At 45.1% G+C, this 27,808-nt stretch overlaps 1 protein-coding gene and 1 long non-coding RNA gene across 3 annotated transcripts; one reads left to right on the plus strand and one right to left on the minus strand.

Moving 5' to 3' along the window:
• Positions 1–93: 93 nt before the first annotated feature.
• On the plus strand, positions 94–13,647 carry LOC137777854 (uncharacterized). The gene is made up of 2 exons (XR_011076651.1): positions 94–214; positions 13,319–13,647. It is a non-coding gene; the product is annotated as an uncharacterized lncRNA (long non-coding RNA).
• Positions 3,536–22,976, minus strand: ZNF514 (zinc finger protein 514). 2 transcript variants are annotated; one of them, XM_068564813.1, is made up of 5 exons: positions 22,331–22,976; positions 20,480–20,568; positions 15,963–16,089; positions 15,549–15,644; positions 3,536–3,688 (listed from the first exon to the last, which is right to left on the minus strand). In XM_068564813.1, exons 1-5 carry the CDS (start codon positions 22,464–22,466, stop codon positions 3,675–3,677), a joined length of 462 nt encoding a protein of 153 aa, XP_068420914.1. In that variant the 5' UTR covers positions 22,467–22,976; the 3' UTR covers positions 3,536–3,674. The 2 variants fall into 2 exon arrangements, with proteins under 2 accessions (XP_068420914.1, XP_068420913.1); XM_068564812.1 differs by lacking the exon at positions 3,536–3,688 and adding an exon at positions 10,478–13,159.
• Between the last annotated feature and the right edge of the window lie 4,832 nt (positions 22,977–27,808).

The raw sequence follows: 27,808 nt of genomic DNA on the forward strand, positions 1-27,808 counted from the left end.
AGCCTCGGACAGCCCCCGCGGGGGTCCTCGCGTTAGGACCCAGGGGCGGGGCTTGGGCTGGCTGCCGGTGTGGGCGGGGCTGGCTCACGGTGTTCTCTCCAGGGACCCGGCGGGACCGTCGGGACCTACTGGGCGGCGGGACCGCGAGCCGGTGACATCCTCCTCCCTCGGAACGGAGCTGATGCTGCGGACTCTTCCCAACCAGAAGTGCGAGGTACAGACGAGCACGGAGAGGGTCTCAGTGAAGGTCCGAGGGGGGAATAAATAGAATTAAAAAGCTCTTCATACCCAACTCCAGCAAAGCTCTGGATAGTTGTTTTGGGAGAAGCATTGCGGGCAATGAAGACAAATCCATATCCAGAGTGTCTGTTCCAGTCAGAACAAGGTGCTGCTCCTTCCATGATAGAACTGGCCCGATGTAATCAATCTGCAACCAGATAGCTGGCTAATCCTCGGGAAGTAGTGTCATGTTGGGGGCTCAGTGTTGGTCTCTGCTGTTGGAATATTGGGCACTAAGCAGTGGCTGGAGCCCGATTGACCCTGGTGAGTGGAAGTCCATGTTGCTGAGCCCAAACGTAACCTCCATCCCTAGTGCTTTGTTCTTGAGTCCGTTTCTGTGGAAAGAGGCTGACTGACATTCACAGGTTGGTTATTCTGTCCACCTCATTAAAATCCTTCTCTGTGGAGCTCACCCTTTGGTAAGCATTCATATGGAACATAATTATCTTAACATTCTATGCCAAATTAGAGAAGTCTGTCGACACACCTCTCCCCAGACTCCTTGTCAGACCTCCTTGAATTTTCTAATCATACTCCTTGCAAGTACCTGACCATCCAGCCAAGCCATTAGCCACAGCCCATGAAAAAGTATAGCTCTGTGCTTCTGATCAGGCAAAATGAACAACGAGGTGCACTGCTCAAAGTTCTGCCCACTGAGAGGATTTCCCTTCATCACTGTCCCGCAGAGCCTTCCCAAAGTGAGATGTTGTGCAGCTGTGTCCTTTTAGGTGATGCTTGCATACCATGCAGAACCCAAGAGTTTTCCTCTTTAGGCAACTGGTCAGAGGGAGGTTACCGTGAAGCTGTAGGTAGGGGTTGGAGAGAGAAGATAATGTCGCAAGAGTAGAGGCCATGGTCATGAGGAAATCATACAATTTCTTGTGCCTTCAGGATCTGCTTGAGCCCAGCTTCATATATACCACTTCCATTTGATGATGGCATGCTGCTGTGTGCCCAGCTTTATGGCTTGGTGGGTCAGATGGCACCCAGCTCATGATGGACAGCTCAGGTCACAAGGGAACTTGCTGGCCCATGGCCAAGCAGTCAAGTTCTGGTTTGTTTTTTCTAACTTCATTTTGAAATAATTACAGACTTATAGGGAGCTGCAAAAATAGTACAGAAAGGTCCCATGCACTCCTCACCCAGTTTTTCCCAATCGTGACATCTTATACAGTCATCTCTCAGTATCCACAGAGGATTGGTTCCAGGACCTTCCACGGATACCAAAATCCATGGGTGATCAGGTCCCATAGTTGGCCCTCTGAATTCGTTGTGTCGCATCCATGGATTTAACCAATCGCATATCATGTAGTACAGCAGTATTTATTGAAAAAAAATTTGCATATAAGCGGACTCATGCCGTCCAAACCCATGTTGTTCAAGGGTCAACTGTATAACTATAATACAGTATCAAAACCATTGTACACATTGATACAATGCACAGAGTTCATTTGGATTTTATCAGTTGGCATGCATTCTTGGGGGTGGTGTGTGGTTCTATACAATTTTTATCACGTGTCGATTTCTATAACCACCACAATCACAATACAGAACTATCATCACAAAGATCCCTTGTGCTTTCTCTTTAGAGTCACATTCTCCCTCTTCTGTCTTCCTCAACCATCCCTAACCCTTGGCAACCACTAATATGTTCTCCATATCTAAAATGCTGCCATTTTGAGAATGTTATATAAATGGAATTAGAGAGATTGGCTTTTTTCACTCAGCATAATACCATTGATGTCCATCCAAGTTGTTGAATGCATCAATAGTTTCTTCCTTTTGTTCCACCATTCATCATTGTAGGATATGTAGTTTTTCTCCAATTTTCGGCTGTTCCAAACAAAGCTGCTGTGAATATTCATGTGCATTTTTTGACACTTAAAAAATTTCAAATTGTGATAAAATACACATAACATAAAATTTACCATCTTAACTATTTTTAAGTGTACAGTTCAGAGCATTGAGTCCATTCACATTGTTGTGCAACCATCACTACCATCCATCTCCAGAACTCTTTTCATCTTGCAAAACAGAAACTCCCCATTCCTTTCTCTCTCCAGTCTCTGGCAACCACCATTCTATTTTCTGTCTCTATGAATTTGATTAACTATCTCCTATAAGTAGAATCATACAATGTTTGTCCTTTTGTAATTGGCTTATTTCACTTAACATAATGTCCTCAAGGTTCATCCTTGTGTAGCATGTGTCAGAATTTCCTTTCTTTTTAAAGGCTGAATAATATTCCATTGTATGTATATACTGTATTTTGTTTATCTATCTGCCAATGGACAGTTGGGTTGCTTCTACCTTTTTGCTATTGTGAATAATACTGCTATGAACATGGGGTACAAATAGATTTTCAGGTCCCTGCTTTCAATACTTAGAGGTATATACCCATCATGTACATGTTTTTGTGTGGGCATAAGCTTTCATTTCTCTGGAATGAATGCCAAGCAGTGAGATTGCTAGATTGAATGGTAAATGTATGTTTTGTTTTTTAAGAATGGCCAAACTCTTTTTCATAGTGGCCATACCATTTTATATTCCCACCAGCAATGTGTGAGAGATCTAGTTCCTCTGATCCTCACTAGCATTTAGAATTGTCACTTAAAAAACACCTTTTTGGGGCTTCCCTGGTGGCGCAGTGGTTGAGAATCTGCCTGCTAATGCAGGGGACACGGGTTCGAGCCCTGGTCTGGGAAGATCGCACATGCCGCGGAGCAACTAGGCCCGTGAGCCACAACTACTGAGCATGCGCGTCTGGAGCCTGTGCTCCGCAACAAGAGAGGCCGCAATAGTGAGAGGCCCGCGCACCGCGATGAAGAGTGGCCCCCGCTTGCCGCAACTAGAGAAAGCCCTCACACAGAAACGAAGACCCAACACAGCCAAAAATAAGTAAATTTAAAAAAAAACAAAAAAAAAACACTTTTTTAAGCTGTTCTAATAGTTGTGTAGTGATAAATCATCATGGTTTTAATTTACATTTCCCTAATAGGTAATGATGTTTGAATGTCTTTTCACGTGCTTGTTTGCCATCTGTATGTCCTCTTTGGTGAAATGTTTGCTCACTCTCTAGCTGGATTGTTTGGTTTCTTTTACTATTGAGTTTTGAGAGTTCTTTGTATATTCTAGATGGGAGTACATTTTGAAATAAGTTGTCTGCAAATATTTTCTCCCAGCCTGTAGCCTGCCTTTTCATTTTCTTAATAGGGTCTTTCACCAAGCAAAAGGTTTCAGTTTTGATGAAGTCCAGTTTATCAGTTTTTTCCTTTTATGGATCATGTATGGAAATATTATTGATTTTTGTATATTGATCTGATTGTATCCAGAAACTTTGCTGAATTCATTTATTCCAATAGGTTTTTAGTGTATTTCTTAGGATTTTCTACATATCAGAGCATGTCATCTGTGAAAAGAGAGAGTTTACACTGTCAGCCTGCTAATTAACATCTTATTATATTCTGTTACTCTCTCCCTCTCACATTTCTGTTCACTACTGCAGCATCCTGAACCCTGCCACACTCCTGCCCCTAACAGAAGGAGAACCTCATGACTGTCTTACCTTAGTTAGGAAACTTTCTGTGCCTTGCTCAGATTTACTAGAGACTCCAATTAAAAATTCTGAACTAATATTTTTGTTGATGAAGCATATCTCAAATATGAAACCAAAGGTTATCAAGAAGGATACGGTGTCACTAATTTAAGTTCTCTTTAGAATGTAGTCCTCTACCTGAGTTACAAGCAGCCCAGATGGCAGAACTTATTGCACTTACTATATATAGTTAGTCGACTGGCCAAAGACCGGAGAGTAAGCATATACACAGATAGGAGATATGCTTGAGATCAGAACATGACTTTGAGATGCTTTGAAACAAAGAAGGTTTCCTAACCTCTCCTAGAATCCCCATCAAAAATGGACAACAGAACTTATGGATTCACTCCTGTTTCCTAGAGAGGTGGCTATTATAAGGGCTGAGGCTCATACAAAAGAGATAATATGGAAGTGAAAGGAAATGCACTAGCAGATCATTAGGCCAAACAAGCAGCCTTAACCAAGGTGAGGTTCCTAACTAAAGCCTCAAAGGATAAATCTCTGGAGGAATTCAGAGAGGCCACTATAGAATATCAATGTTTAGCCCCTGATTCTGAAAAAGAAGAATGTTAAAAAATGTAACCTTCACTCAGATCATCACTGGTGCTCCCAAGATGGCCACTTGGTGGCGCCAGATGATTTCAGATGACAGCTAAATTTTTCCATGAAACTACACATCATGATACAGACAAATTGGTTACAATCTTAAATTAACATTGGCAAATAAACTTTAAAAAGAAAACTTTTTAACAGGTTATTTTTAGGTCACGTGTCACCTATAAACATAATTTTGGAAAAACTAAAGGTGGGACATGGCCTGGAACCAAAGCCTCCAAGATCCTTGGACACCTTCAGATGGATTTTATCCAGCTCCTACCCTTCATGAAATGGGTATGTGTTTTAGTTTTTAATATGTCTATTTTTATGATGGACTGAAGCATTTAGTTGCTATGAAAAGCTATAGTCCTTACTAAAAGCTGCTTGATTTTGTGTATCCAACCTATCACATCCCATTTTTTTATATCAGGTGATCAAAGCACACACTTTACAGGAATCAATGACATCCTTAACTTAAAATTAGCAAAAATCTCAGAAACCCTTTAGCTCCCTGGCCAGGGTACTCCCAGAAGCCCTTATGGCCATATGGTTCACTCCCTTGGGGATACATCAGTTATCTAAGAACTGAACCCATTTATTTAGAGATTCCACTTCCAATACTAGACTCTACCCTGCTGCATGCAGACATGGAAAAATATTACAAGGGATTCATGTACTCTACCCAGTCCTATCATCAGCAGGTTAAGGACATCTTCCCACAGCATCTTCCTAAATAGCCTCTTTGTGATCTTCAACCATGAGATTTTTGTCTGAGACATCAGAGAAAAATTGTTCTTGAACCTTATTGTATAGAACCTTATCGGGTACTGTTAAAAAATACAGCAGTGAGGGCTTCCCTGGTGGCGCAGTGGTTGGGAATCTGCCTGCTAATGCAGGGGACACGGGTTCGCGCCCTGGTCTGGGAAGATCCCACATGCCACGGAGCAAGTAGGCCCGTGAGCCACAACTACTGAGCCTGCGCGTCTGGAGCCTGTGCTCCGCAACAAAAGAGGCCACAATAGTGAGAGGCCCGCGCACCGCGATGAAGAGTAGCCCCCGCTTGCCGCAACTACAGGAAGCCCTAGCACAGAAACGAAGACCCAACATAGTAATCAATCAATCAATAAATAAATCTTTAAAAAAAAAAAAAATACAGCAGTGAAACTCCAGGGGGTCAGTTCTTCAATACATATTTTACAACTAAAGAAGAATTTCCAAATTGACACAACTGGAAGCCTATTCCAGTAGAGGACTTCAAACTGAGCATTCTCCCAGATGCTCTAGAAGCAGCTGGTCTTCAGAAGTATACAGCTGACCAAAGACCTTTGGCATAAATAGATGACTTCAGATAACAGATAGCTTCTGCCCAAGATGTCAGACCAAGACCTGTGTCAAAGCCCTGTTTTGTCTAACACAATACTGTATCAACTATACTTCAAAAAAAGTCTTGTTTTGTTTTTCATCTGCTTGCTTATAGTTATCCTTCTCATTTCTATTGATTCCTGGTTGTCATCCACCCATAATGACCCGTTTTCTCTTTTGTTTCCTCTTCATTATAATTGTTAGGTCAGAGCATACTCATTCTTTTTTTAAAAGTCTTATATTGAATTTGTTACAATATTGCTTCTGTTTTATGTTTTGGTTTTTTGGCATGTGGGAACTTAGCTTCCCAACCAGGGATTGAACCCGCACCCCCTGCACTGGAAGGCAAAGTCTTAACCACTGGACAGCCAGGGAAGTCCCCAGAGTGTACTCATTCTAATGCCATTCTTAGATTATCCTAAATAGTAGCCACTACTCTAAGTCTCACCAACTGCTGGATATGCCATCCATTGGCAGACCATCATGATAAATATATATGAACGGTTCTGGTCTCACCAAATAAGACTATAGAGAATTAAAGCCAGTGGTTTTTCCATTAGCACCTACAGGGACAAATGACCTTAAACAAATCAACCTGTGACTTTGCTAGTGTCCCACTCTCCCAGAAAAAGAGCCAATTATCACAATCTGTTGATCAGAATTCAGGTAATTCTAAATTTGAATTCAACAACCTTCATTAGGGTAGTAGGCCAGTTACTTATCAGCTGGAAGAAAGTAAAGGGATCCAAATATATAGTAGAGCTAATGTGAGGCTTTGGTTCCCATCTCATGTCATGAACAACTTTTTTCCTGGATCTCTATGTGCCCCTAATGGATTCTACTTCCTTTGCAAGCAGGTCAACAGGTCTCGTTTTCCTCAGACTAAAACTTCATGCACTTTAGGAATAGCATCCCAAAACTGTCTGTATATAGAAATCCTAACTTTATAAATCACCAGTGCTGGAAATTCCAACCCAGGCAAGAGCTCCAAAATGCGGCCACCCTTAATTATTCATGCACTCTGCCTTGGGGAATTGCTGACTCATTGTTTATGTGAACAATCAGAGCAGTATTTCCAATGGTGGGAGACAAAAAGACTATAAGAGACCTATCACTCACTAACTCTGCCAGAAGTTATTAATGACATCACCTCTTCCCTAGATTGAAGATCTGTAGATTTGTCTCAGCTCATTGGCTCAAGTAGTTATGGGCAACTGCTTTGCACTAAACTTCTTACCGACTAATCATGGGGGCATCTATGCCATTGCTATACTTGGCTCAATGAAACAGGCATGGTAGAACAGGCAGTACATCACCTTAAAGAAAACACTACTTGGCTCAATGCTTCTGCACAGCTTCTCTCTCATCAGATGATTGCCATGATGATACAACAACAAAAAGATCAAAAAGATCTCATGATAAGTTTACTATGGAGACAACCAAACAATCCTCCATAAATATCTGGCTCTCTAGCATCTCTGAATTGGTCAACCTCTCTCAAGCAAGAAAATGACCAAAAGGGAGAACTGAGGGACTAAATATACCAATGGACAATGGATACACCTTATATGACAATAGAACTCTGTCCCACACCTTTGCAGCAACCAGCCTGGAAGCCAAACCACAGCCTCTGCAGCAATCAGCTCAGAACAGCCAAATGACTGCTACTTCCCCCCTATTCTTTGCCCTCACTTCCAACTTAGAACCAACCATAGAAAACCAAATATGCTGCCCAAACCAATCACATAAGATATCCTGCTCCTAGTTAACCCCCCTCCAGTTTTCCCATGCCGACAACTTCCAGTCAGAGCATACCTGAAGCTTTCATTTTTTTTCTTCTCATCGTAAAGCTTTCTTAATCCCTTCATGCCTTTGGGTCTCTGCCAGGTGCAGGTGATAGTGGCTGATCCTTTGCTATGGCAAGCTCTGAATAAACAGCCTGTTTCTTCTCATTTGGGTAGTCTTCATTTATTTCCACAAGTGCAAAGCCCTTCATCTTACAGAGGAGAAGACTGAGACCCAGAGAGGATCATGGATATGATCTCATTCCCAAATGGCTTTGAAGTATTGGGGTCTTCAGGCACAGATTCCTGGTCATTTGTCAATATCCATCCTTCTCTTCTTCCTTAGTAATAGAATCCCCCAATTTTCATTGGCCCCATTGCTGCCCAGGACAAAGACTTCCATTTCCAGCCTCCCTTGCCATCAGCCATAGTCCTATGTCTAAGTTCTTGCCAGTGGTCTGCAAGCAGAAGTGGTATATTGCAATTATTTGATGAGGAATGTTTAAAGTACAGTCTTTATTTTTATGACTTATTTGAATAATAATTGAAGAAGCATTTTTACATTGATTTGAATGTGTTAGGAGGTAACCTCTAAATCCTTGGAACTTCCTGAGTGATAGGATATCTTTGTTATTCATAGTGACCCCCCCAGGGACCATATCTGATAGTTTATGCTAATGAAGTGACTCGTGGTTGGCCCCTAGTTTACACAAATGAGATGACTCAAGATGGGGACTGGCCATGCCTGACAGATCAACCAAGTGATTAGAGGGTTGGGGCTTTGAGCCACATGGTATCAGCCCAACCTGGGGGTGGAGGGCACTGGAGATGGAATTCAACTGTGTGGTCAACTGATCACGCCAACGTAATGAAACCCCAATAAAATTCTGGGCAACGAAGTTCAGGTGAGTTTCCTGGGCTGGAAGCACTCTATGTATTGTTGTTACACATCAATATGCCAGAAGGGTAATGTATTCCTGGGGAAGCCTCACATTTGTGCTGTTCCCAAACCTTACCCTATGTGTCTCTTCCTTAGGCTGGTTTTGATTTGTATCCTTTTGCTATAATAAAATTAGCATAATAAATACAGCACTTTTTTGTGTTCTGAGAGTAGTTATATAGAATTACCAAGTCTGAAAGAGTAGTGGGAACTCCCAGATTTGTAGCCAGATGGTCAGAAGGGCGACCTAGGGACCCCCAATTCATGGCTGGTGTCTGAAGTGAGAGCAGTCTTGTGGGTGACTGTTTCCTTAACCTGTGAAGTTTGGCCCAACTCTGGGTAGCTGGAATGAGAAGTCATTGTAGTGCTACAAAATAAAATAGCAATGAATTTTCATATACGCATACAACAACCCCAAAAGATGGAACAATGCTAATCTATATTTGAAATTGAAAAATAATTACAGGAGCAATATAGTATTTTTCTAAGAAAATATTTGATTGGTAGTGTTCTAGAAGGAAAGATTTTCATCTAGTAGAAAGTGTGCAGTCAGAGCACTGAGAAAACGGGCAATACAAGTTGTTTTTCAAATTAATACGTGGTTAGTAAGGACCTACTGGGTGCTGATTTCTGAGAGGAAGTATGAGAAATGACCTGAAGCAGCTTATAATCTGGTTCAGGAGACAAAGAAGTAGCAAGATGATAAACAACCCGTGACTTAAATAGATCAAGACAGTGATAAGAACTATCCCTATCTATATATTGTTCATTTTTAAATATTTATGGATACAACAAATGCTTTTACAATTGCAGATGAATAAGACCTGACTTCTCATCAGTGTTCAAGAGAATTATTCCCCAAGGAGGGGACCTTTGAACAGGGTTCTGACTGATTATTAGGCTTTAGACAGTGGAGGGGGCATTCCAGGCTGGTGGAACGGCTTGAGCAGAACGGCCCAAGCTGGGAAGTGCAGAGGCATGTCTTAAGTATTGCAGGCAAGCTAGTTTTTCTGAAATAGAGGTTCTTGTCAGGAGCAGCAGGAGATTAGGGCAGACTGGAGAGGGCATTAAATGCTAAACTGAGAGGTGAGCATTTCTCCTGTAGGCAGTACAAAGGCTTTCAGGGGTGCGAATGGGTGCACGCTGATGAGAATGGTTAACGTGGTCGAGATACAAAAGAGGAAGGGACAGATGTTAGGCAAAGACCAGCTACAAAGTTGTTGCAGGTATCCAGGTATATAAAGTGACCTGGGCGGGGGTTAGAGAAGGGCACTGGAGGGAAAAAATGTGTGATAGAGCAAACTAAGCTGTTACTAATGTAAAATATTTGCTATTTCTGCTTGTGAACTTTGAATCTCTGGGAAGAATTTCCCATGATTTTCAGGCGCCTAGGCTGGCATCATGATCTAAGCTGTCCAGATGCCTCCTGTGCCTTCTACCTGCCTACTCCCCTCTGCCAACCTCTTGTACCCCTAGATCCTGCTTGTCTGCATGGACCCACTTTGAGCTGGTTCCCTGAATTCTGGGCTCAGCTACCTCATCTGGACTTTAAATGTTTGAACGACTGTCCTTAGTGTAAGCTAATTCCTTTAGTCAAGACTCCTCTGGCCTATGACAGCTCTTGGCCTTGGCTTCTCCACATAGGTTGCAGAGACAACATGATATGAACCTGAGACCCAGTAAGCTTAGGAATAACCATTACAGAAAATGGAAGGTGATAGCAAAGACACACAGATGGCTTGAAGTAACAGACGAGATAGGAAAGTTGGTTTAGCAATAGTTGGTATGTCTGTATATTTGATTTTTGAAAAAGAGTTGAGGTATAATTTACATACCATAAAACTCACATTTTATTTGCACATTTCAATGAGTTTTAGTAATTTACCAAGTTGTTCAGCTATCACCATAATCCAGTTTTAGGATAGCCCCACCACCCCAGTGAGATTCCTTGAAATATTCGCAGTCACTCCCAGTTGCCACTCCCAGCCCCAGGCAACCACTGATCTACTTTGTCTCTGAAGATTTGCCTTTTCTGGCCATTCCATATAAAGGGAGCCATACAATATGTGGTCCCTGGCATCTGGCTACTCTCACTTAGGATAATGTTTTTGAGGTTTTGATTTTAATAATACCCATATTTTAATTGATGTTTAAAATTTTTTTATTTCAAAAATCCCAAATCTAGTAGCATAAAGATCTATTAAAATTGCTTTTTGCTCGCAAAAACTTTAATAAGAGTACTCTACTGCCTCATAAAAGTAACATGTATTACAGAGAAACAAGTGCATGGAGCTTTTGTGCAGAGAAGGCCTTCAGTCTCTGAATCCCCAAACTATAGCTGTGAACCAGGAGGAAAGAAGTCCAGCAGTTAGGTGTATAGACCAGGGCACGGCACTCTCCAAAGCTCAGATTCCTTAGCTGTAAAATATGGCTGGGCTAGGTCACTGGTGCCTCCACCTTCATCAGCCTTCACTCTCTTCACCCACACAGCACCCCCTCTCCCATCAGTAACAGGATGGGGAGACAGAACACAAGTGGTTATAAAAACAACCCCCAGCAGGTAGGAGATCACCAGACTAGGTGGTTTCTTAGCTTCCTTTCAGCTCTAGCTTTATGAATCAACTTTCCTCACATTCATTAAGCTCCCAGGGTTTCCCTTTTGGGTGAAGCCTTAATGTATGCTGAGGGTTTTGGATTTGGAAAGGCTTTAGTTAGAGGACACACATTATTACTAGTGGAGTTCATATAAAGGGAACTATACAATATGTATAGTTCTGGCTTCTGGCTAGTGGGCTTTCCCAGTTTCACTAAATTCAAAGAGTCACTCTAGTACAAATTCTCTGATGTGCAAAAAGGGCAGAACATCCACCAAAGCCTTTCCCACATGCATTACATCCCCAGGGTTTCTAACCAGTGGGGTGAGCTTGCTGATGTTTATAAGGGGAAGAGCTTTGGCTGAAGGCTCCCCCACATTCACCATATCCACAGGGTTTTTCCTCAAGAACGAATTCTCTGATGCTTAATAAGGGATGTGCTGTGACTGAAGGCCTTCCCACATTTACTGCTTTCTCAGCGATTCTCTTTAGTGTGTATTCCTGATGCTTAGTAAGGCAAGAAGAGAAGGATTACTGATAGCTTTTACCATGCTTGAGGAGTTTCTCTCCAGTATGGTTATCTGGTTTTTGTTTTTTTGTTTTTGGAATAATATGTGACTGAAGGCTGTGCTATACTCATTACACAGATAAGGCTTCTCCCCAGTATAAATTGTCTGATGTTGAATAATGTGTGTCCACTAACTAAAGCCTTTCCAAATCCATTACGTTCACATAGTTTCTTACTAGTTTGAATTCTCTGGTGTTTGTTTGATAAGGGAGGAGTTGTGACAAAAGCCCACTCCCTCTCTTGATATTAATAGAGCTTCAGTTTAGTATGTCCTGTCTGATGCTGAACAAGACAGGTCCTCCGACCAGAAGTCTTCCCACATACATTACACTCATATTATATATATATATATATATATATATATATATATATATATATATATATATATATATATATTCTCTGAGGTTTAGTGGTGTGTGTACTCCAGCTGAAAGCCTTTCCACATTATCTGAATTCATAGGGTTTTTTTCCCAGCATGACTTTTTTGATGTTTAATAAGGGATGCAGTGTGAGCAAAGGCTCTTCCACATTCATTACATTTGTAGGGTTTCTCTCCGGTGTGAAATCTATAATGTTGAGTGAGAGAGGAACTCTGGCTGAAGGCTCTCCCACATCTGTTACATTTGTAGGGTTTCTCTCCTGTGTGAAATCTGTAATGTACAATGAGAGAGGAACTCTGGCTGAAGGTTCTCCCACATTCTCTGCATTCATAGGGCTTTTCTCCAGTGTGAGTTCTCTGATGTTTAATAAGGGATGAAGTATGACCAAAGGCCCTTCCACATTCATTACATTTGTAGGGTTTCTCTCCAGTATGAAATCTATAATGTAGAACAAGAGATGAACTCTGGCTAAAGGCTCTGCCACATTCGCTGCATTCATAGGGCTTTTCTCCGGTATGAGTTCTCTGATGTTTAATAAGGGATGAAATATGACCAAAGGCTCTTCCACATTCACTGCACTCATAGGGCTTTTCTCCAGTGTGACATCTCTGATGGCGCCTAAGTTCTGACTGGAAATGGAACAACTTCCCACATTCATTGCATTTACAAGGTTTCTTCCCTGGATGGGTTCTCTGAGAGTTATTTCTCCCTGAAGTCTCTCTGAAATCTGTATCACATTTATAGCATCCTTCTCCCATGAGAACACTGTGTTGGTTAACAGGGACTGATCTTAAACCTACACTTGTCCCAAATTCACTCCACTCATGATCACTCCTAAGGGTGGTAGTAGATTTGTGAGTGAGTGACATTTCTTTCAGATGTCTCTCCTGCTTTTTTGGGTGCATCTCTAACTGGTCATCACAACCACAAGTTGCTTTCAGTTTGGAGGACCAGAGTTCATCTCTAATGTGTTTTTCCACTGATGCTATCTGGAATAATTCTTCTTTGGAAATTCCCTGACTTAGCATTGATTCCTTGGCTTGAGGCCTTCTCTCCCAGTCTGGGGAAAAAAAAAAAAAAAAAGACAGTCTATTATTACCTGTTCTATGTGCCAAGAGGAAGTAAAGTCCTATAATAGATGTAAGATAATTAACCTTTAAAATAATATTTAGGGACTTCCCTGGTGGCACAGTGGTTAAGAATCCGCCTGCCAATGCAGGGGACACGGGTTCGATCCCTGGTCCGGGAAGATCCCACATGCCATGGAGCAACTAAGCCCGTGCGCCACAACTACCGAGCCTGTGCTCTAGAGCCCGCGAGCCACAACTACTGAGCCCACGTGCTGCAACTACTGAAGCCCGCACACCTAGAGCCAATGCTCCGCAACAAAAGAAGCCACCGCAGTGAGAAGCCTGCACACCGCAACAAAGAGTAGCCCCCGCTCGCCACAACTAGTGAAAGCCCGCACGCAGCAACGAAGACCCAATGCAGCTGAAAATAAAATTTTAAAAAAATTTTTAATAAATAAATAAAATAATATCTAAAAGAGGTGTACAGTTTCTTCCAAGAATGGTGTATGTCTGAAGAAAGTTTTGGACGTGTCAAGAATAAGATAAGCAGGTGACTGGAGATTAGGAAAACCTGAGAGAACAGTGTTTGGACTCCAGGACACAAGATAAGTCCAAAGATTGTAAAGATGAGAGGAGGGTTAGGAAGATGCCCTCCACAAAGTCTTCCCTCAACACCTCAGTCCACACCACACATTATTATGTATTATGTAATATACATATACCACGTATTATATTACTGTATGTGATTGTGGTAGGCAGAATAATTATCCCCCAAAGATTTCCATGCTCTAATCCCAGGAACATATAAATATGTTACTTCACATGGCAAAAGGGACTTTGCAGACGTGATTAAGGGCACAGACCTTGAGATGGGGAGATTATCCTGAATTATTCAGGTGGGCCCAGTCTAATCACAAGAGTTCTCAAAATCAGAGAACATTTCCTGGCTGAGTCAGAGAGATGTGGTGTGAGAAGGACTCGATCCACCATTTCTGGCTTTGAAGGTGGAGGAAGGGCCCCATGGGCCAAGGAATGTAGCAGTCTCTAGAAGCTAGGAATGCCCCTCAGCTTACAGCCAGTAAGACAATGAGGAGCTCAGTTTTACAAATGCAAGGAATTGGTACTGCCAACAACCCAAAGGAACAGGAAACAGATTCTTCCCTAGACACTCCAGAAAGGAACTCGGCCCTGCTGATACCTTGGTTGTAACACTGTGAGACCCATGCTTGATTCTGACCTATGAACTGTGAGATAATAAACATGTTGCTTAAAGCCGCTAAGTTTGTGACAGTTTGTTTCAGCAACAACAGAAAGCTAATACAATAATAGTGACCCTTCTGAAGAGGAAAATGACTGGCAACGCCTAACCAGGGCTCCAGAGGCCAGATTCTGAGCCAGTAGGTCTTGTGTGGCTCCTGGGGATATGAATGTTTAACAAGCTCCCCGAGAGATTCTGAAACACAGCCATGTTTGCAGAACATTGTAAACAGACAGATATTGATGATGAGACTAGATCCAGACGTCAGACCCTTGCCCTCATTCTGGAAGGAAACAAGATCAAGAGAGTACTAAATACAGAGGAGATCAGCATCTTCCCTCTCTCTCCTCTCTTCTAGGTTCCCATGACAAGGCCCAGCCTGTGCTGTCAGGATTTGAGCCCTGCTTTCAGGAGCGTTAGCTCTGGCCTGAGGCTGATTCTGCCTCAGAGATGGACACTGACACAGACTGTCATCTCCAGTATGCTTGGGGTACACATGGGAGTCAGGAGAGCTTTGTGTCCAGAATTCTACCCCAAGGGGTGGAGCCTACGGGGTGCTCTCAAATCACCTAGGAATAAACAGTTTCAAAGAGATTCCATCAACAGCTAGTAAGGAGTAGTCTTTGTTCCTGGAATCACCTCTGTTGCAGCTTAGCTTAACCAAGCTTGAAGTGTCCTCACCTTGATCTTCCTGACTATCCATCAGGATGTCCTTGCCAGTAACCCTTTAATTTCTGGGCTACTTAACTGTTCAGTCTGGTCCCTTGCTAACTCTCTTAGCCCTGCTGATATAGGATTGCTGGGCACTTACATCTGTTGATCCTTAGATTCCATCTAATACTGACCGTGTGACATCTAGTGATGATGCACAGCCCCAAGAACCCCGAAAGGTGGGCAGAGATAGGTAACAAGGGAAATATAAACACTAGAGAAGAAAATGAACATCTCTTCTTTTCCCACCAGAAAACATTACAAAAGCCTACACGTATTCAAAATACTGGTGTTGAGGGTTCCTGGCAAGTGACCTCACCTTTTCAAAGAAAAGCCCCCTGACCAAGGGCTCAGGGGAACTTCCCACTCTCAGTTGGGCCTTATTATCTGCTTTGGTCCAACTCACTCACCTGCGGGGGCACCTGTTGAGATTTCTCTCTCCAAAATACAGGGCTCTTCCCCTTCCTCCAACCGGCAGATGACATACGGTTTGGACATTGGAAACCCTGGTGGGAAAGGAAAAGGATCATGACTGTATGTCAGAGGTCAAGGCTTGTAGACAGCCTCCAAAGAATAAGCATTGTGAAGTATCAGGAGCAGAGTCATGAAACTTCTTATTCTGAGTGCATATGGAGTAGGACTTTGCCTAGGAACAAGGAGTAGAAATACCGTATCTCTGGGCCCCAAAGAGAATATAAATGTCTAATTCCAGAATCCCAGGGCAAAAATCAGCCAACAGGCCCAGACACCCCTAGCTTTTAAACACCAAGGAAATAAAGATGGCCTGATGGGCAGGCTTTGGGCTTTGGAGGAGCTGAGCTCACCCAGGGAGGCCAGGTTCTTGAAATTCTCCAGCATCACTTCCCGGTACACGTCCTTCTGAGTAGGGTCCAGCTGCCCCCACTCCCACCGGGTGAATTCCACAGCCACATCCTCAAATGTCATCAGGTCCTGAAACACAGAAGACACTCTTGCACCCTCGGGGAGCACACTCATGGCCCTGGGGAGAAGAGTAGACTGGTGTCTGAGTAGAACCTCAGGATGTACAGGAAGGGATTCCGAGATTTCCTAGCTATCGCAATGCCCCTGTTCTGGGTTTTATCATCTCAAAAATATTTTAAGCTGCTCCAGGGATTGTGTCATCCTTACTACTTGGTATCCCACCCAGTGCCCACATATGTCAACATCAAGCTGCTTAGAAATGTAATCGGGGTCTCAGGAGAATCAGGCCTACAGAGACACTCTGCTTATATGGAACAGAGAAATACAATCCATTTCCTCAGTTTTCAAAAGGTTTCACTCTCAATTTAGTGACATTTAAATGGAATCAATTAGAACAAACTCATATGCTCTGCACTCTGAAATGCACTGGTATCAGTAGTTTTCTAATTAAGTATTTTTGAAACTTGTGACCTAGGATTTCAATGACAACTGTTGCTAAGGCCAAATAAAATCATTTGGGGCTTAGAATAACTTATCCCCAAAACAGCCTGCCAGCACACAGTTCAGTGAAAGTATATCAAGTGGCCTTATGGTGAATCAGTAAGTCTTTTGCGAGTTTGATTAACATAAATCCTCTCCCCCGAAGCCTAATCATTTTTCAGTTCCTGAATGTGCAAAGTTGAGTGTGAGACCCTGGATCTCAGGTGCCCACAAGGTACAACCATTCTGTGGGTCCCAACCAGAACTATCCTGGCACTCTCTATAACAGCAACACTCTCATTTGACTTACATTGTACAATAATCCATAAACTATGAACTATAAAGCAGATAAGTGAAGGGTAGTACTGTTACTTTCCCCCCAAAATGTTTAAAAGTCAAATCCCATTTAGTTACTAAGGTTTCCATAGAATAAGCCAAAGTAACAATTATATATTAAGTTAAAGGCAGTCCAGAATAATCAAATGTGGAAAACTCACTACTTTAGTAACCTCTTGTGATAGATTATACTATTTGTTCAAAATATTCATTGGCCCTCCCTACAAAATTGATCTTCCTACCCCACTAACTCAGGTGTGGCCAAATAATCTGCTTTCACAGATGGAATGTGAAGGAAGTGACATGAGCTTCTTAATGAGCAAAAGCCTTCAGAGTCAGTGGAGGTTCTGCAATTGCTTCTTTTTCCTCTGCTTTGAGAATGGCAAATGATCCCAGAGTGAAGATGTGGGGCAAAACCACAGCTTGTGTGTAATGTGGACAAGAAATGAACCATTGTTGGTGTAAGTCTCTCAGGGTTTGCTGTTGTTATCACAGCATAACTAGCCTAAACTGACTCATTAAAAAAGCTGGTACTCCAAGTAGGGTTCTGCCACGACAAAAAGCCTAAAATATGTGACACTGTCTTCAGGGCCAGGCAGTGAGGAAACTTATTGGCAAGATGGCAACCGATGTAATTTGGTGGTGAACTGTGGGGTAAAGCTGTTGCTGCAGTAACTTGAAAGACGAACAATGCAAGCATGAGCTTGTGATGTTATGAAAAGAGGAGGGAAACATAATTTCAGTAGTATGAGTTGGTTGTCATTGGCATGTCATTTGACAGTATTACAGGAAAAAAAAAAAAAATGAGCTCAAGAGTTTGCTGATTTGCAAAATAAAAATGGAAGGCCAAAGAAAGTGTCCAGAAATTCCAGGACCTGCAGGGTTGGAGATTTAACCAATTCTCATTTCCAGCTGGTCAAAGACAAAATAAATATGGCTTTTGCATGACAAAGGACCAAATCATGGGTGTGATTGTCAAACCTTTTGTTTAAACCTCTTATTAATTTCAGATGGCTCCCAGTAAATCCTTTCAGTGGGACCAAATTGTTCACAGTGACTAAAAGTATGGTTTTCCCAAGGAAACCCCAAAAGCTCCACAATTAAGTCTAAAGAGAGGGGCATATTTCAACAAGAACTGTGGGAAAAGCTATTGACATAGGGAGCTAATGGAAGAAGTACACAAAAAGCTGGTCAAGTTTTTGAGAGTTACACTGAATGTTCATGACTTGAAACAATCCTTGGGCCATCAACGTACTCAGGCAGAATGAAAAAGCTGCTTAGCCCTCAAAAGAGTTTATTCTCCAACATCATCTTCATATGTGACCAAGGGGGATACTGCAAAAGGAAGGAACTTCTGGAGGGCAGAGCCAAGGAGAACACTGGACTGGGGAGCTGTACCCAGGGAGCAGAACCACTGCATAGAACCAAAAGACTTCCCCACTCCCAAGGCCAAGGTCTTCACCAAGTCTGCCCAGTGGAATTTTTTTTTTTTTTAAAAGATCTTTATTGGAGTATAACTGCTTCACAATTCTGTGTTAGCTTCTGTTGCACAACAAAGTGAATCAGCCATATGCATACTCTGCCCAGTGGAATTTCGTAACTGTTACAGACCAGGGACTGCTGGGCTCCTCCCATGGTTCCCCTTTCTGAACAGGGGTGTTTATTGTGGTTATCCAGCCCCATTGTTCCACTGTATGTGGGATATATGGATTCAGGCAGCCTGTCTTTTTCATAGATCTCCATATCCAGAGGAGAAATATCCAGACCTGATGTCCAAAATATCACACCATCCAGGACTTCAATCCTGATGCTCTGACGGGATGGGGCTTTTGGGTTATCTCCCCTGGGTAGAAATTTTGTGTGCAGGAGGGAGGGAGGGAAGTGAACATCTGTGAGCAAGAAAACAGACAGTGTAACTGTTTGTTCAGAATGTTTACTGCCCCTCCCTCTGGGCCCCTTACTACGGGAGGCTTATCCTTCGCACCTCACGGACATTAGGCATGGCCACGTGACCTGCTCTGGCCAATGGGCTGTGCGCAGAAGCGGCACATGCCAGTTCTCAGCAGGAGCCTGGAGAGCCATCCCCTGAGTCTCACACTGCACCTTCCCCCAGCCACAAGAACGGCACATCCCAGAGGAGGGCTGACCCTTCAGCCTGAATCCCAGAGTGAAGAGGGTGTGGAGCAGAGTCACAGCCAGCCCACTAATGATAGGCAACGTATGGAAGAAACACACTTCATTACTGTGAGCCCGCCAGAGCTGGGGGCTGTTGCTACCACAGCATAACTAGACGAAGCTCTCTGATACACCTCTGAACGGTGTACATCAGGGCCAAAGAGGTTTAAGCTCTTTATTACTCTACTAATTACTTGAGAGAATGCCTTATTGGTGAGAGTTTCCCCTATTGACTAGAAAACTGATTATAAATGTCTATCATCAAGCCAGAATCCCACTAAACCACCACCTTGGATGCTAGGAAACGATGCAGGCTGGCGTTCACAGCCCTCCACTTGGTTCTCCCTCCACATCCAGCCTCCTACCGCCAAACCTGAATCCACCTCTACAGTCAGTCACCATTAACCCCGTCATCCCCATCGCAACTGAAGCTGACAAGGACTAGGCAACTCCATTTGCTGGAAGACTCCAACAACTACATGAGGTGGTTGTATTACTGAGTGGTTGAGTCTGGAGCCAGACAGCCCAGATCTGAAACTGGCTCCCTCCCTCATTAGCTAGATAACCAGGACCACGTTACTTTATCTCTCTGTGCCTTGGTTTCCTCAGGTTACCTCTCTGTGCCTCAGTTGCCATTCTTCAAAATGGGACTGTTTTATAGATGAAATTAATTAGTATAAATAAATTGTGTAGAATAGTTCCTGATACCTGTTTGGTTTTCAGCAAATAACAGCTTTTATTATTTTCATCATTATCATCAACATGATTATCATCCTCATTTTACAGTTGGCAAAACCAGGGCATTGAGAGTTTAGGTGATTCATCCAAGGTCACGCAGCCAGAAGCAGTGAAGTTAAGTGTGTTGCCACACTAATCCTGGAAGATAACATTTGCACAGGGGTCCAGCCTCAAATGACCTCCTCACCTGTCTGAGCCCTCAGAACCTCCTTGTCCCCACTTCTCCGTGCACCTTCCCCAACCTCTCCAGCACAGGCTGATTCTCCTTTTCCCAAACTCTGATGGAAAGGCCTGTCTGTGCCATTCCATCTGCCATCACACCACGCACATCCTTACTGTGACTGGGGCTGCATCCTGGTGCGAGAGTCCTCTCCCCTCTGTGGCTGTGACATCTCCTTCAGGGCCAGGGTGCTCTCACATTACTTGGTACTCACCACAGCGCCCGTTACAGAAATAAACCAAAGGATCTGAGTGAGTGCACACTGAGCAGAGAGGAGAGGGCCCTGGGCAAGGGGCAAGGAGGCCAGCAAAAGCCTTGATGGGCTCGGCCTCCTGCAGAGCAGGAATTGGGGTCAGTTCCCTTTGGCAAACGAGGAGGCTCCAGAGAAAAGGAGGCAAAACTATCCATAGTTCAGGCAATTGAGGAAAAATTAAGAGAACCCCAACTCACCTTGGGCCTGGCTCTCAGGAATAAGCTGGCTGTTCCCTTTTCTCCTGGGCATCTCTCTGGAGGAAGAGCAGGGTCCTGAGAAGGGAGAACTAGGAAGGTAAAAGGAGCCATAAGGAAGGCTAACCCTCATGAGATTTACAGCTCCCAGACTCCCCAAGTCAGTGTGTCACTTCCATGGTTCTGGGGACAAGGCTGGGCCAAAGGGATGTGACGGACGGGCTAGAGGCTGCCCTTGTACACAGCTGCGTGAGGTCCCCACCTGTCCATAGGCCACAGCAAGCTGTAGGTAGCTGAAGTGTGACCACAGTCTGGCCACTCTATCGGAGAGTTATTTACTGGGCCTCCAACATGCAGGTCATTTACTAGGCCTTTTGGAAATATAAACGTGGATAAGAACTTCAAGGAATTTTAATGTAACCTGAGGGTATAAGACAGATTAACAATACAAAATAAGGCCTAGGACGAGGCCACATAGGGATACAGGACTTTGGGGAAGAAGTTACACCTCTCCCCTTATCCCTGGGAAGCAACACAGAGGCCAGCTCTTCCTGAGCAGCTGTCCTCTATGTTCTTAAGCACCGTTAGGTCTCTAGAGGGTATTCTGAGAGCCCCTCTATTATAGGCCTTTGTATCGTACTGTTTTTAAAGTCTTCAAACAAACAAAGAACTAACCCCAACCATGCCAGAGAAGTGGTTAAGGCCACCACCAACAAAAGCAGGGAGGTAGGCAGGCAGCGTGGTATAGCACAGGTCAGCACTTTTCAAACTTTAATGTGCATATGGATTCCTGAGGATCTTGCTAAACAGGCTGGTTCAGGGGATGTGGGGTAGAGCGTGAGAGTCTGCATTTCTAGAGAGCTTGCAGGAGAAGCCTGTGCTGCTGGTCTACAGACCACAAGGCATATAGGAAAAAAGAGGGGGTGAGAGTCCCAGAGATTTAGCCCAGTTCTGTCATTGGCCAGTTTTATGACCCTGAGCGTGTGCACTGAAGAATTAAAATGCCCACCCGGGACTTCCCTGGTGGTGCAGTGGTTAAGAATCCCCCTGCCAATGCAGGGGACATGGGTTTGAGCCCTGGTCTGGGAAGATCCCACATGCCGCAGAACAACTAAGCCTGTGCACCACAACTACTGAGCCTGCGAGCCACAACTACTGAGCCCATGCACCTAGAGCCTGTGCTCCTTAACAAGAGAAGCCATCGCAGTGAGAAGCCCGTGCACCACAACAAAGAGTAGCCCCTGCTCGCCGCAACTAGAGAAAGCCCGCGTGCAGCAACGAAGACCCAATGCAGCAAAAATAAAATAAAATGCCCACTTGGTGAAGGAAAAGAGATTCTAAACTAAGAAAGGAATGGCTTAAAATCTCCTGGGTCACCTGGATTGCGCTCTCCCTAACACTAACACTGTGGGGGACGGTGGTCACAGGAGGTGCCCACCGTGTACACTGCTGACCTTGTACCCAGATGATCTGGAAGAATATTATTACTTAATGAAGTAATAAAGGAAGAGGGTCGCAAGGCTCCAAATGGCCCCACTGTCCTCTGATCCCTGGCCAAGGGCCACTCCCTCGCAGATTTATTGCCGTCTCCCTGCCACAGCAGGAAGAGATCCCCTCCTGCTCTCCCCTCTGTCCGCTGGCCTTTGGGATAAGTCTCCCATGGCCATGCCCTCCATGGTCTCTGGATGCTGGGACTTCACGCTCCTTAGCCTGGAAGTCACCGCCACAGGGAAGGCGGTTGCAGGCTCTGCCTCTCCAGTGGGATTCCCCGGCCCTTTCCTAGGGCCCTCCTTCTCGACCCAGCACTAACCCCCCCAGGAGGGGTCTGGCCCGCGGCACCCTCGAGAGCCAAACCTGATGCTGTGGAGTCCATAGCTGGTGCTAAGGGGCGATGTCCTTTCACCACGTCCAAATCTCTGTCCTTCGGCCGGGTCCCTGAGGTCCTCCCGGGGTTCAGGGAGCGGGGAGCAAGCTGGGTGACACCAGGCATTCCCACTCCGGCAGCGACGCCCAGCCAACCCGCAGCGCCCAGAACAGGGCTGTCAAACCCGGGTCCACTTCCCAGCGGCGCGCAGCATGGCTGCGGGGGCGATGCTCTTCTCCCGCTCCCACTCCCACACCCCTCACGCGCCCGGCCTCCGCCCACGGGCTCCGCTCCGCCGCTCTCCTCCTAGGGACCAGGCTCTGGAACCCAGCTCTCACGCAGAGCACCAGGAAAAACGGCCACAGCCACACCTGCGAACTCCGTGCCCGCTCCTCCACCGCCCAGAGGCAGCAGGGATTCTGGCGAGAGCCTCACAGGGAAACGACCGGCCCCGCAACTCTGCGCCCAGCTCCAGGTCTCCTCAGCCCCTCGCAGGCGGGCAGACGAAGAGACACTCCCCACTGTGTCACGGGTTCGGGGCGCGGTGCCCAGTGCAGGCCTGCGCGCCAGGAGTCGATAAACCCACAAAGATCCAAGGGACGCCCGACTTCCAGCCCCAGCCGCACCTCCCGAGACCCGTCCTGAGCCTGCGCAGACCGGCCGCCACGCGGGGGGCGTGGGGGCGGGGCTGCGGGGCGGGACCCAGCAGCGCCTGCGCCCTGTCAACTGGGGAATCCTGGGTGCCGTGCTCCCGCAGCTGCGGGTGGGGAAAGTGGGCATCAGCTACGTGGCTGGAGGTTTCACCCTGCTCCCAGCCACGGGCAGGGAACCGGAAGCAACCCCCATATTGGGAGTGCCTTTAGTACCTGGGCCGGAGAGCCTGTCTTGGGGCTGCTCAACAGAAGTCACTGGAGATTTGTTAAAAAGAGAAGCCTGGGCCCTACCCTTAATCTGCCAAATAAGAATTTCTAGCAGGCTCTCCAGACATGTGTATTTCTTATAAAGTGCTCAAGAGATCTGATGGCCCATGGTGAAGCAGGAGATAGATGGGTCCCAGGCTGGAAGGGGCCAAAATAGCAGGAAGGAGGAGAAGCTAAGCCCTGCCCAGATAAGAGACCGCTTATTTCTCATCTCGAGGTAAAGGACACCTTCCTGACTACACATGCGCAGAAAGGCTCCTTGAAGGTCAAAAAGGGAGGGGCCGCCACCACATAGTAGGTGATGTCAACCTACCCATAGGCCTCTTCGCTAGAATCCATCTTGGCTAAGAGGTGCATGCACACACATGAGAGGACCCTGGAATATACCAAATACGAACTCAGAACCAGGCAAAGCAAGATGATCGGCCAAAGGAAACGTGGAAGAAATGCCCCATAAAAGTGATTCAAACTACCACAGGGGCAGGCCCCTCTCTTTGAGCCCACCTGTGTGCCTATCCACACGTACCCTTTTTCCTCCTAATAAATACTTTGTTTCACTGCTTTCTGACTCTATGTGGAAATTCATTTCTACACAGCTGATGGGCCAGGGCCTTGTCACTTGTCACTGGTCCCTGGTGGTCTAGAGGCTAGGGTTCAGCACTCTCACTGCCACGGCCTGACTTCAATCTCTGGTGGGAACCGAAATCCTGCTTCAAGCCGCTGCAGGCCCGAGGCCACCTGAGATCAGTTGCAGGCTACTAACTGCTATTCTACAGGCTATTAACGTGCCTGTCTTTCTCCCACCGTCCCCCGGTTTTGGATTCAGCGAAGGGTGAACTCAAAGAAGGGAGAGCTTTGGACTCCCTCCTCTTCTGGAAACGTGTATCATCTAGGACCTAAAAGAAATGGAGAAACGGTCTGGATATTAAAACAGTGGTTCTCTGGAGGCACTCCTCAATCAGAGAGGGGATTTGTGAGGACTGAGAGGTTGATTTATAGACCCTAATTAGGGGTTCAAGGAAGAATAACCTATTAAATCAGGGCAAAAAGTCCACTCTCCTTTTTTTTTTTAATAAATTTATTTTTGGCTGCATTGGGTCTTCATTGCTGTGCGTGGGCTTTCTCTAGTTGCAGCGAGTGGGGGCTACTCTTTGTTGTGGTGCACGGGCTTCTCATTGCGGTGGCTTCTCTTGTTGCAGAGCATGGGCCCTAGAGTGCGTGGGCTTCAGTAGTTGTGGCATGCGGGCTCAGTGGTGGTGCCTCACGGGCTCTAGAGCACAGGCTCTGTAGTTTTGGCGCATGGGCTTAGTTGCTCCGCGGCATGTGGGATCGTCCCAGACCAGGGCTAGAACCCATGTCCCCTGCACTGGCAGGTGGATTCTTAACCACTGCACCACCAGGGAAGTCCCCATTCTCCTTTCTTGTTTTTTCAATCTGTTTCACTTTTCTGCCAGCACTTCTGGTGGCACAGATGGCCAGGATGGCACAGCAAGTGCCCGGCAAGTAAGCCCTCTTTCTCCTAAGCCGAGGAGGTGTGGGAAGGGGGGGCTGCCTGGGAACCATGGCTGACACAGGAGTTTCTGTTCTCTTCTGTGCTCTGGAACCAAAAAGGGGAGGGTATGGACACATGAGAAAAGAGCGTCATCTCATTGGTGGCTGACATAACTAGAAATGGAACTGCTTCAGATGAACGTGAGGGGCGCTGCCTGCCCCTGATGTCTTTTCCTTTAGGCATTGGCCTGCTACAGTGCCTGACATTTCCCACTCTTAAATTCTGTCCTTTGGGACAGACCTTGAGCTAGAGGCCCTTGTTACAATGCACATGTGTTACCCGGGAGAGTTAATCAATAGCTTAACAGTGATGTCTCTTCCCCGACTCAGAGTGCTCTGGTGTGCCATTTGACGCCAAGTGCAGTCAGGGGAGCCCTGGTCCCCAGCAGCCTGATAGGTTTCCCCATTACCCCTGACATTCCCTTTTGCTGCTCCTTTGTACTCAAACCCTTCTCCCATCCCAGCCCTTTGTGATCACTGCTCTATTCTGTGCTGTAGTTTTCCTTTTCCAGAATACCTTATAAACAGGATTATACAGTATGTAAACTTCTGAGAGTGGCTTCTTTCACTCAGCATAAAGTCCTTGAGATCCAGCCATGTTGTCATGTGTATCAGTAGTTCATTCCTTTTTATTCTGAGTCCAGCTCTCCTTTACGGAAGGTTGTCAGAAGGTGCTGTACAACACATCCACTTACATCCTATTTACCAGAACACATGACCACACCTAGCTACCAGGAAATGTAGTCTTTATTCTTGTGCCTGGCTAAAATTCTAGTACCACAGAAAAATAATGGGAAATATCAGATTTTAAGAACAATATTGCTAAACTGTAGTTTATCCAGAGGAAAATCAGATAGCAAGAGCATCTCTCTAACTCACATTAGCCTGAAGGAGATGGCTTACTCTAGTTTAAAGAGCTAAAGGAATTTTAAGAACTAATTAAAAGAAACAAAAATGTGAAAGACTGGCTGGTGCTTTTGAAAGGCAGAACTGAAGCACAGAGATTTCTGCAGGTCCAACGTGTGCTCTGGCAGACAGAGCCTCCTTAACTAATGTGGGATGTTAGAGCACCACCATCTGACTTACCTGGGTAAGGAGTCCCACGGTAAAAACAGGAACCTGTTCACAATTAGGGTTCAGGCATATACAATCATTTAGGGTGGACTAAAAACCCACTGGTATCTATTTTGAAAAAAATATATTAAACAAACAAAGGTATAGAAGTAAATTACCAGTCTGACCTGGAATCAGACCTAGGCATCAGAAGAAGCAATGCTTTTCAGGCATAGTGTAAAATTGTGCCTGAATATTTCTCTTCCACCTCATCTACCCAGCTTCTGATGATACACATACACCCCAGGAAAAGAGAGGTGGTAGTAGAAAGTAAAGAATATTACTGCTAAGTAGCCAAATCCCTTTGCTAGGGGACAAACCATCCTCTACCCCATAGACTGAGTGGTAAAACTGAAAACAATTATCACTAAGGGCCCATGCTCTTCTGCTAAGATAACACCTCTTAAAAGGCCACATGATATAAAAGAATGATGTTTTCTTTTGACAGAGAGTTTGGAGAGTTGTAGATCTGGATACAGAGTACCAGGTAGTAGCAGCAAAGAGAAGAGACGCTCAGAGAAATAAGGTCAAAGGGTGTCCAAGAAGAGGGGTCTTAGAATTGCAAGAGGGGGCCTGGGAGGAGCAGGGGCTGCTGTTAGAAGCAACCTGCAGCAGTTCAGGAGACAGCAACACAGCTGAGCAAAACAACGAGACACAGCAAAATTGTCCGCTGAAATAGGGACACTGCAAGGCCACACTCCACCCCCGCCCCACCTGTCTCATAGAGAAACACCCATGAAAGGGGAAGGCTAAAATCCTATGTGGCAGATTTTTTTTTTAAACAACCATCGTTTCTTTGACACGCCTCCCTTTGAGAGGTGGGCTGTAATGCCCTACCCTTGAATCTGGGCAAGCTTGTGACTGCTTCAGCCAACAGTGTAAAGCAGAAGTGACCATTGATTTTCGAGGCTAGGTCATAAAAGGCCATGCAGCTTCTGTCTCATTCACTGGGACTCTCTCTCTTGGAGCCCTGAGTTGCCATGTAAGAAGTCTGACCACCCTGAGACCACCACGCTGTGAGGAGGTCTGAGTACAAAGAGAGGCTACGTGTAGGGACTTTGGTCCACAGTCCTGGGGAGCCCAGCCACGGATGCCAGTCCATGTACCAGACACACAAGTGATAAAGACACTTGAGTCCTCCCAATGGAGTCAGTGTGAAGCAGTGACAAGCCACCCTTGCTGTGCCCTGTCCAAGTTCCTGACCCACAGAAGTTATTGGCATAATAAACGTTGTTTTAAGCCACTGAGTTTGAAGTGATTTGTTACACAGCAGCAGATAGCCATAACATCTTGCAATTTGGCAGAGCCCCCAGCTGGCAGGCCTTGTTTTATTCTAAACAAGGTTGTTTCTTGGCTGTTCAGCATCCATATGCCCTTCCTAACTCTTCTAAGAAAACTGGCTAAAATTCTCTTAATCTTTCCAGCAACATGGCAGATTGGGTTTCCTGAACAACCCTAATTGAAAAAAACTAAAAAACTAAAAATGCTGAAAAGTTATAAATCATCTCTCTAAACACACAGGCATGAAAGTAAGGAATTTGCAAAGTTAAAAAAAAAATGAACGAAAACAAAAAGATACACGCACCCCAATGTTCACAGCAGCATTATTTACAATAGCCAAGATATGGAAGCAACCTGTGTCCAGCAAGAGATGAATAAGATGTGGTATAAAATATTCCAGCAAAAAATGGGGGTAGGTTGGGCTGGGTCTCCTTCAATGGGCATCTGCTGCCAAGGAGGACAGTGGACTTGTGTGTGTGTACACACACACACACACACACACACACACAATGGAATACTACTCAGCCATAAAGAAGAATGAGACTTTGCCACCTGCAACAACATGGATGGACTTAGAGGGTATTATGCTTACTGAAATAAGTC

Source organism: Eschrichtius robustus, chromosome 15, assembly GCF_028021215.1.
Source record: "Eschrichtius robustus isolate mEscRob2 chromosome 15, mEscRob2.pri, whole genome shotgun sequence".
In the NCBI taxonomy this organism is placed as follows: Eukaryota; Metazoa; Chordata; class Mammalia; order Artiodactyla; family Eschrichtiidae; genus Eschrichtius; species Eschrichtius robustus.